General features: G+C 42.4%; 2 protein-coding genes across 2 annotated transcripts; one reads left to right on the forward strand and one right to left on the reverse strand.

Annotated features, from left to right (window-relative positions):
• Positions 1–723: 723 nt before the first annotated feature.
• Positions 724–5,456, reverse strand: chpf2 (chondroitin polymerizing factor 2). Its single transcript, XM_020935659.2, has 4 exons — positions 4,375–5,456; positions 3,595–4,159; positions 2,835–3,017; positions 724–2,423 (listed from the first exon to the last, which is right to left on the reverse strand). Exons 1-4 carry the CDS (start codon positions 4,641–4,643, stop codon positions 1,152–1,154), a joined length of 2,289 nt encoding a protein of 762 aa, XP_020791318.1. The 5' UTR covers positions 4,644–5,456; the 3' UTR covers positions 724–1,151.
• Positions 5,457–5,968: 512 nt separating this feature from the next.
• On the forward strand, positions 5,969–10,169 carry abcf2b (ATP-binding cassette, sub-family F (GCN20), member 2b). The gene is made up of 15 exons (XM_020935662.2): positions 5,969–6,059; positions 6,735–6,875; positions 7,007–7,219; positions 7,296–7,478; positions 7,587–7,758; positions 7,838–7,933; positions 8,000–8,102; positions 8,236–8,331; positions 8,503–8,622; positions 8,709–8,798; positions 8,865–8,975; positions 9,049–9,111; positions 9,186–9,314; positions 9,413–9,616; positions 9,694–10,169. The coding sequence occupies exons 2-15, from the start codon at positions 6,737–6,739 to the stop codon at positions 9,811–9,813; spliced, it is 1,839 nt and encodes a 612-aa protein (XP_020791321.1). The 5' UTR covers positions 5,969–6,059; positions 6,735–6,736; the 3' UTR covers positions 9,814–10,169.
• Positions 10,170–10,219: the final 50 nt, after the last annotated feature.

The raw sequence follows: 10,219 nt of genomic DNA on the forward strand, positions 1-10,219 counted from the left end.
TTTGCTCTGGAACTGATTATACCAGCTGGCACACAGCATACCAGGGAGCTTAAGATAATAACAACCCCCTAAATCTAACCGAACATTTTTCCCTCTCAATCTAAATACGTTTCTACAAAATCTACCATCTCTATGCTTATTTGAACTTGTACTAAAATAGACCAGCAGGTTAGTTTGTATGGGTGAAATGTAGCTGTAGCTGTAGGAGTAGGCTGTTGGTCAGAAGTGCCGGACAGACAGAGCATTCAGAGTTGACCACAAGGAAGCAGGTGGAGGTTTTCCTTGACAGCGGTGCCGTAATACTGACTACTGCCACGTTCCTATGTCATAAGAGCCCCTTTCACCCCACTCCTGGACTATTCTCCTAAGCTAGCCACCCCTAGCATAGAGATAATTTGACTTGGGGGAGGTTAGGGCTTCAGTGTAATAGTGTGAAGTGAGCCATTCAGACGATTTGACCGAGTGGTTGTGAAGGTTAACCACCAGCACCACTGTAGCGCCTGGCACGATGGACTCAGCCCTTCCTCTGGGGAATAGGGTGAATCCTATCCCCAAAGACATGCGTGCAGAAGAAAAAAACCAGAGGGTGGAGAATTATAGGTCTATTTCGGAACAAACTGCTCACGTCGTCTAGGCTAGGGTCTGTAATGGGGACTTTGGAGCAAACTAAAAAAACATTTGGTTTATTTTAACACTACTAGTGTAAGAAAAAAAGTTGCCAAGCAGAAATAAGAATTTTTAATACTCTTTGAGACATCCTGTCAAGACAAGGCAGCTGATAGCACAACTTCCACATTCAGGCAGACTGTGTCTTTTCACCTCAATAAAAAAATACAATAAAGGCAACAACTGTATTGTCTTTTGGTATTTGTGCCAACCAAAGTATAAATAGATGGGCCGCTCAATACACTGTGAAGTTTGTGAGGGGCAGAACATGTCTCAGCAAGACTTCAAAAGCTCATGAGTCAGAAGTAGTGAGCAGAGGCCTCCCACGGGAAGTACTGCGTCAGCACTCATTTCACTGCCTTGATTCAGCACATTTGTTCCTGTTTTGTTTAGGGGAATCAACTCCAGCATAAAGATACAAAATATTACAGTACATTAATTCACATTATTCTAAACATATAGGTTCAGTTCAACAGGAGGTGGAGCTAGGTGCTGTTGGCTTGCTCCTGTTCAAAGAGAGCCATGGCTAAGTGTGAGCGAGAGCCCAGTCCCTCTAGGTTGCTGAGCACACAGCGGTGGTATATGTCCTCACTAAAACGTGGGTTACAAACACGCCTCACATACTTCTGAATGAGTGCTGGCTCCACAGCTCGAAACACATGGAGTCCAGAGTAGCGCACAAATATGTCATACACGTCCATGCTCTCCAGCAGCTCCTCATTGTCCAAGATGTCGGCAGCCATTTTGGTCCGTGCAGTCATGTAATCTGCGTTATAGAAGCACGCCTCGTCGAAGACATGCCGGTCAAAATGTCCGTCCCGCAAAGACTCAGAGGCAAAGGAGGAGGCAGCAGAGGGCTGCTGGTCACGGTACACTATTGCAGGGCTGTACTCCTGGAAGTGGATGGGGAAGAACACCTGCCAGTTACTGATGGCGTTCATTCTACAGCGGTTGAGAAAGTCTGCATTGACCTCTGTCCACACACTGGCCAAGAAGAACAGAGTGTCCACTGGGTGCTTCTTGGAGATGATGTCCATCAGCTTCACCTGAGATGGCACCTCTGTCTTCACACTAATCCAAGGGATTTTGACGTCACCATACCGTTTTTCCACCTCTCCAATCATGGCCTTAATGCCTGCAAACACATCTGTTTGACTTACGCGCTGAGCATCAAAAGGGTCATAGATGAACAAAAAGGTGAGTAACACATTATCATGTGTGTCCAGCGTGTTCATGACATACATATCCAGGAAATTGCTGACATAGTCCTGGTCCTGGGCAGTGACAGGGAGGATAACTTGCACTCGAGTGGCTTCTGTCACATAAGGCATGGGAATGATCTCCACTGCACTGAGAGGCCGCAGCAGGTTCACCCTCTTCACGATCACCTGACTGTGGCCTTTCTGGGTGTAGGCTTCCAGGGCCAGGTCCAGCATGTACTCCATCCCTCGCGTGGGGTCAAAGCGCCTGTAGCCATTCAGTAAACGCCTCTTCTGGAAGCGGAGCTGAGGCTGGTATCTCTCATTCAGACGCTCCACAGCAATATCCAGAACAGCGGCCACATCGGCATGGTCCACCCCTCTGATCTCACACTTTGGAGAACTGTCGATGCACGAGTAGATATGCTCCTCTGTGAAGTACTCCCAGTTTATCACTTCAAAACGAGTTCGTGGTTTGAACGGGGGGTTGATTCCAATAGGCCAGGTGACCCCGGCTCTCCCCTCTGGTGTGAGATCACTCAGGTTGTTAATCTGCATCTGAGAAAATACATTCAAAATATTATTTTTTTCATTTGGGTAGTTACATAAATAAAAATAGAATAAGAACATACTTACTATTTGTCTTGACTATATGATATATAAGTCATGTCAAAATAGTCACAATGTTGTAACATTATCATAAAATTTAATTACAGAATACATCAAGGTCTTCAGAGGCAGACCCAATGAAGACTATAATGATATTGGAATGCAGTATTTTATGGTCTTAACTAAAGTACCTCACTCTGTGCTCTGAGCTTTCTGACATGTATAAATGTTGTACTAGTCTACAATTTTCTCCATAGCCAAATTGGGTGTGGTTGAAAGCACACAACCAGCACTTTCACAGAGTGCTCATCCACAAACTGGCACAACAATGTCATCTGATAACATTTGCCCAAAACAGACCTGCAGCTGCTGAATCTGCCCATACGTCCAGTCCAGCTCGATGTGGCTGAAGCGCTTGTGAAGGCGGTACATGAGATTTGGCTCAGACACAGGATGCACAGTGAAAGCGTTTTTAAACTGTGGGCTGTCCTCACGCTCAGGGTCAGCATTTTTCCCAAGCTCGAAGTAGCGATAAGTCATCTCCTGTGAGAAAAGAAACATTTATGAGGTTGTTAGCAGCTTTGTTGTCATATTTCTGCTAATTATCTACTACCCTGGCCAGACATCTAATTGATTTTATTCTCTAATTAGTCTGGTCCATGTTGATTTGCAGGGAAGTGGAACAAATAGATGCAGAAAAAATTTTGAGCTGATAAAAATGGATGCAATGGATTAACAACCAATCAGATGTACCATATCACAAGAATAATGGAAATGTTTAAAAGAAACTGTAGTATTTCTGTTCCAGACCAACACGAGACAATTTTTGGATGAAAATTGTGAATAACTTTTTTGTGTAATAAAATTGACAACAGACATTTAGTACAGTTTATAAAGGTTTAAACTACTGGGTTTAGAGGGTTTTAAACATAATTAGATATTTTGTGGTTTGTCAGGACACTGTACCTATAAATTGCAGTCTTTGCAAAACCTTTCCATTGTGGTTCAAGTTTAGGCTTAACTGCGATATTGCAGTTGGCTCAATTCTGCAGCCACTTCCCCATGTTTAGCTGTACATACAGAAGTGTCTGGCCAGACTAACTTAACATAGGCTGCTTACCTGATGTACTTCTACACAACTAAGCCCAAGATAGTCGATAATGCAGCGCCCCAGCCACTCATCGGGCCTCACACTCAGGATGTCATTACGGCATGTATCGAGGTGTGGCTGCAGACGAGCCAGCAGGCTACGGGACAACAGATAACCATAGCCCCCATGGCAGTAGCGAGCTTTTTCCTCTCCACCAATGAACTCCTCAGACCTTCCCATGTACAAGTCCTGACCTGCACTGAGGTGTCCCACGAGCTCTGACAAACGATCAGCCTGCATGTAGGTGTCATCTTGGGCCAAGAAGAACCAGTCATAGTCCGAGCCATGGTGCTGGTGAAGGTGCCTGATGGTCTCATACATTAGCCACACGGGGCGGTCATCCCCGTGTGCAATCACCGTCATGCCGTGGGGTATTTTAGGGCTACGCAGTCCTGTGAAGAAAAACGTGCGATGGAAGTGGTGTGCAACTGTCCGGTTTACTGCCACAGCCAGAGTGTTGAGTGTGGCCCGTGATGTCAGCACTCCTACCAAAAGGCGCTCCCTGATGCCCAGCTCTGTGTGAATATATCGTGTCCTGGAAAAAAAAAAAAAAATCATAAATTTGTCAGCTCAGAGCAAATATAATTATTTACTTGGTTTGCAGATACTAGATATGTTAATTCCATCCACTTGGCTTTTTGGCTTAATAAAATTTTATCTTAAAAAACAAAGGTTTAAAATAAAAGAAGTACATTTATACCTGTTACATTGGCTATTTGATTATATCTTAGGAGCCTTTTTCATTCTTACCTGAGGACTTTTTTGTGTGGCTTGTTTGGGTCTTTGTGGTATGGTATGATGCGTGGCTGAAAGTCTTCATTATCCACACCATCTCTGGAGTCCCTCAGAGCATCTCGTCTTCCTAGAAAAAGTCTTCCATTGCCCAGTTCATCTCTGCAGGAGTCCTCCGTGTCTTGTGTCCAAGACACCATTAGTAGACTGAGACTGCATCCAAGCGATAGTCCCAGGATCAAGGGTAAAGCAGGCCTGAAGACGGCCAAAAAGGAGGAAAGTCGCATATCTGGTACAGATACTCAAGGGGTTTCATGAAAAGCTATAGACCGATGGATGATTTGGCCGCACTCCTGCCCTCGCCCATAAATAAATTTGGGAGAGAGTGGATATGTTCATTTAGAAAAAAAAAGCTCCATGCATTCTATAACACAGCGCTCCTCAGATGCCCCATGTTGAGCCAGCGGTACGCGCTTACCTTAGTTTGTAAAAGTACTAAATAGGCTAGAAATGTTGCATTGAATTCATCCTACTTACTTTTTCGTAGTTAATGTTGCGCAATCAAGCAGCGCACACCGAAGTATTTTATTATCTAACGTTATCGAATCTACACCACAGTAGTGACTGTGTAACAAAGCGGTAACTTTCTTCAGCTTGCCATCAAAGCTAACGTTAGGTTAATTAGCTTAGCGGAAACTAAATTTCGCTAATCTAATGCCTAAATTCAACGAAAGCTAACAATGGTGTGCTAAAGGGTTGCCAATAAGGCGAAGCATATAGCTTACATAGCGATAATCGGACTTATAAACGAAGCCATCTCTGTCTGAATCGCGTCTCGCACAGCTCCTCCAGTAACGGTATGTGTCTGAGGAGCAAACATCAAACAGAAGCTAGCAGCAGGCTAACAGCGCTCCGGTAGAGACGACTGCTTATCCGCCTCCTCCCCGATAAACAATGACAACAGTCAGCCACGCAATCCGTCATCCTCGGTGAATAAAAGGTTTGTCACATTTAAGATAGAATATGAGGTCCGTTCCTGCTGCACTGGACTTCCTCCAAAGACGACTGCCACACACACAGAAGTAAAAAAAAAAAAAAAAAAACACAGCTTCCCCCTACGTCGTATCCCCCTGCCTCACTCACTCCTCATCCCTCCAAGCAGCCGCGGCACAGCGCTGCAGCATCACCTCTGCCCTGCACGCCAGGGCCGCTGCACATTACACCAAACCACGTGGAGGTATGCTTGAGCTCAAATGTCAGACAATGTATTCAGTGTGCTAAATAAATATAATAGCGTCAATATTAGTTAACTCATCATATGAACCACTTGTGTGCTTCTTAGTTTTCTTTGAATATCTTTATTAGTGTAGCTTAGCCCATTGTAACTACATAAAAGCTTTAGCATAAAATTCCGAGACTCTTGGTAAGCTTTAGCATAAAATCCCGAGGCTCTTGGTATTATTTCAGATGGAAATGTGACTTAATTCTAAATAGTCAGTCACTGCAGTCTTTGGAGAAGAGGCAGCATTAGACCGCCCTTCCTGACCATATATGGATATTCGTCACCGCCCTCTAAATCCTTATATGGCCATTTTTGCCCGCCCTTTAAGACCATATATGGCCTGTCTGCTGGTTTGGCCGCGGCACACGCACCCGGCAAAAGTGAACACGAGATAGCGGTGTGCTCCCACTCTGTCGTTTAGGTAAGATGCGCTTTATATAATAGTGACACTTACTGGACATAAAATAAGAATATAGTAGTGTAATTCAAGTCTGAAAGGCCTTTGTGGTTGGGTTTTGTGCTAGTCTTTCATCAAGTAACGGTAAGCTTTAGCCGAGCTTCACCCGAGGCCTGCCGCAGCTAAACCGGTTAGCATAATCTAGCATGGTTGCTAACGTTTTAATTAAACGTTTATAAAATCTGGGTCAATGAAAGATTTTTTGGATAACACGCTTTATTTTTACACTACTATTGTTTTTTCTTGACGTCCGGGTAAACAACCATGTAACGTTAATGGCACTTGTCAGTGGGTATTAGGCCTTTATCCATCGTTAGCTACAGGCTAGTTTGATACAGTGGACCCAGTGTGCGTGTAAGTGGGATTGAAACCAAATAATCTTATAAGAATAATAGGCCACTTGAATTACGTTAACTAAGCTACATGACTTATGGCGTTAGACATTTGTTTGGTTATGGTGGAACCGCAGTCTTGGATCCATGACGCTACTTTACGTAATCAGTTCCATTGTGAGAATTTCCATCAAGACCGGATGTTGTATTGTAGCAACTCTACCTGTGAATGACTCAAGTCCTTCAGAAGGCGTATGCTCCATTTAAATGAATGTTACCAGTATTTGTACTGTATTCTGTCGTACAGCCATGCCGTCTGATTTAGCCAAGAAGAAAGCTGCCAAGAAGAAGGAGGCAGCCAAGGCCCGGCAACGCACTAAGAAACCTGAAGAAGTGAATGGTGACAGCGAACAACCTGAGGCTCAGGAAAATGGAGCAGAAAGCAATGGTTAGTGATGTCCTTTTTTACATATGTTTGATGCACAGCTGATTATCTGTCATTCATTTTGTAAATGTATGAATGCAGTAAGTTCTACTCTGTGAAAAGTAAAGTAGTTATTCATGGTATTAATTTGACAGGTATTGATAGCTTAACAAAGGAACTAGATGAATTTGAACTGCAAAAGACTGAGGCTCGGGCTGTCACGGGAGTCCTTGCATCACACCCCAACAGCACTGATGTCCACATCAGCAGCCTGTCGCTCACTTTCCATGGGATGGAGCTGCTGTCGGACACCAGTCTTGAGCTTAACTCTGGCAGACGATATGGACTTATTGGCCTAAATGGCACAGGTACGTATGTCTATAACTTGTATCTTTTAACAGTACTGAAGTCATGATTTTCACCACATGTATTGCGTTCTATTAGGAAAGTCTATGTTATTGTCCGCCATTGGACATCGTGAGATTCCCATTCCAGAGCACATAGATATTTATCACTTGAGTCGTGAGATGGCTCCGAGTGAAAAGACTGCGCTGCAGTGTGTCATGGAGGTGGATGAAGAGAGAATCAAGTTGGAAAAGGAGGCTGAGCGACTTGCTCATGAGGACTGTGAGTGAACAAGCCAAATTTATGCCTGGCACCAATTGGTCTCTGCAATTTGGAGTAAAGTGGATTTCCTATAGTGTAGCTAACCAGTAACTACTCTTGTCCATAAAGCGGAGTGTGAGAAGCTGATGGAGCTGTATGAGCGTTTAGAGGAGTTGGATGCAGACCAGGCAGAAGTCAGAGCTTCCCGGATTCTCCATGGTTTAGGCTTCAGCCCTATTATGCAGCACAAGAAGCTCAAGGACTTCAGCGGAGGGTGGAGAATGCGTGTTGCTCTGGCCAGGTACTCTATTTGGATGCATGAATTTAATCATTTAAATATTATGTTTTATTTAATGGCTGTTACACTCCAATCTCTCCAGAGCACTCTTCATCAAGCCCTTCATGTTGCTACTGGATGAACCCACAAACCATTTGGATCTGGATGCCTGTGTATGGCTGGAAGAGGAGCTCAAATCGTAGGTTTAAACCATTTTAAAAAAATTAATATTATAAGAAGTCTTTTAATTTTTATTTTACTTCAGCTTTAAGCGAATCCTTGTCCTGATTTCACATTCTCAAGACTTCCTCAATGGTGTCTGTACCAACATTATTCATCTGCACCAGAGAAAGCTCAAATACTACACTGTAAGTAATAGTGCCACGGTTTTTATTTCTGTAACCAAAAATATAGTGCTATAAAAAGGGGAGCCACTCTATTAATAGCGATGGTCTGTGTTTAGTCTCATGATGACCATGCAACTCTATTTTTACTTTTAAGGGTAACTATGACCAGTATGTAAAAACCAGAGAAGAGCTGGAGGAGAACCAAATGAAGCGTTTCAACTGGGAGCAGGACCAGATAGCACATATGAAGGTTATCATGGTTTTTAGTATTCATTCCACAGAAGGGCAATACTTCATATTAATTAAAACATCACCATACCATATTGTCAATTGTTCTCTTAATATAGCAGTAGTCAACAGTGTATATAATTTTTTTTTTTTTCCTAATTGGGAATTTACCTTTTATTCTTATTCTTCCTAGAATTACATTGCTAGATTTGGCCACGGCTCTGCCAAGTTGGCACGACAGGCGCAAAGCAAAGAGAAAACTCTGCAAAAAATGGTGGCTTCAGGTTTAACTGAAAAAGTTGTGAATGACAAGGTAATGTAATGGATATTTGTTTTTCTTTATTAAGGAGTAAGGACCCATTTATGAGTTTGTTACAAACATGTGTCTATTTCCAACAGACTTTGTCATTTTATTTTCCTCCCTGTGGGAAGATTCCTCCACCTGTAATCATGGTTCAAAATGTGAGCTTCAAGTACAGCGACAACACAGTAAGTGAAAATTAAGATCACTAGTCATCTCCATCTATGAATATAATATCATTATAATTCTTTCAGCCATACATCTATAAAAACCTTGAGTTTGGTATTGATCTGGATACACGAGTGGCTCTTGTGGGGCCCAATGGTGCAGGGAAGTCCACGCTTCTGAAACTCTTAATGGGAGAGGTTGGTACACTTTTGTACAGCCATTGGCATCATTGTGTTACATGGACGTATAATTGTGTTCTGTGTGTTATAGCTTCTACCCTCTGATGGCATGATTCGCAAACATTCACACGTTAAGATTGGTAGATACCACCAGGTAATACTATGTTTTGTTTCTTCAAATCATATGCAACTAGTGCAGTTTTACAAATATATATTTGTCTTGTTCAGCATCTAACAGAACAACTGGAACTGGACCTGTCTCCTCTTGAGTATATGATGAAATGTTTCCCAGAAATCAAAGAGAAAGAAGAAATGAGAAAGATTATTGGGCGTTATGGTCTGACGGGAAAACAACAGGTAAGATGGTTCTCCTGTGTATTTTCCAATTGGTGCAAATGTATTCTTGAATATAAATTGCTCTTGAATAGTGAAAATGTCTGCCTTTTTAAACCCAGGTCAGTCCCATCAGGAACTTGTCAGATGGTCAAAAATGCAGGGTTTGTTTTGCTTGGCTGGCCTGGCAGAACCCTCACATGCTGTTCCTTGATGAGCCTACGAATCACTTGGACATAGAAACCATTGATGCATTGGCAGATGCGATCAATGACTTTGAAGGTGGAATGATGCTTGTTAGTCACGACTTTAGACTCATTCAGCAGGTAAATAAATTCATATTCATGGTTCAACCCAGTTTTGAGTTGGTTAAATTGCAAATATGTGTCCCTTTTTTAAATAGGTGGCTCAGGAGATATGGGTGTGTGAGAAGCAGACTATCACTAAGTGGAATAGGGACATCTTGGCGTACAAGGAACATTTGAAATCAAAGATTGAGAAACAACAAGCGCATGATATCTGAAGTCTTGGCTTTCATCTGGGTTAAACCTAGACTCATTTGTCTTGAATAAACATCTTTTATGCATCTATTTGGACACTTCCTGTTGAATAATTGTTGAGCAGTACTTCACTGTGCTGAATCTTGTCCTTTCATTCCAGGTTACACTCAATTGGTCAATTATCAAATATCGGGGTACATATGGAATGCAGTGTATAGTGCTGTCTTCATAATATTTTATTTTTTCCATTTATTTTATCCCATGTATGAATCAGCTTTTAGGTCATGTTTTATGATATTTAAAAGTTGACTTTGTGTAAAAAATAAAAGCGCAAATACGCCTTATTTAACATGTAATGCAATAAAAGGTTTGTCTGAAATTCTGTCTCATTTGGCTTACTATTGGGTCATAATTCAAGTGAAAAGAACA

The sequence above is a fragment of the Boleophthalmus pectinirostris genome, unplaced genomic scaffold, assembly GCF_026225935.1.
Source record: "Boleophthalmus pectinirostris isolate CB_2022bp ecotype Guang Dong unplaced genomic scaffold, ASM2622593v1 HiC_scaffold_15, whole genome shotgun sequence".
Lineage (NCBI taxonomy): Eukaryota > Metazoa > Chordata > Actinopteri > Gobiiformes > Gobiidae > Boleophthalmus > Boleophthalmus pectinirostris.

Coding starts and splice junctions, on each gene's coding strand:
- abcf2b (XM_020935662.2), top strand. CDS start 6,737: ATGCCGTCTGATTTAGCCAAGAAGAAAGCTGCCAAGAAGAAGGAGGCA. Junction 8,103..8,235: donor GAAAGCTCAAATACTACACT/GTAAGTAATAGT, acceptor TTTACTTTTAAG/GGTAACTATGACCAGTATGT. Junction 8,623..8,708: donor AAAAAGTTGTGAATGACAAG/GTAATGTAATGG, acceptor TATTTCCAACAG/ACTTTGTCATTTTATTTTCC.
- chpf2 (XM_020935659.2), bottom strand. CDS start 4,643: ATGCGACTTTCCTCCTTTTTGGCCGTCTTCAGGCCTGCTTTACCCTTG. Junction 4,160..4,374: donor CCACACAAAAAAGTCCTCAG/GTAAGAATGAAA, acceptor TTTTTTTTCCAG/GACACGATATATTCACACAG. Junction 3,018..3,594: donor GTTGTGTAGAAGTACATCAG/GTAAGCAGCCTA, acceptor CTTTTCTCACAG/GAGATGACTTATCGCTACTT.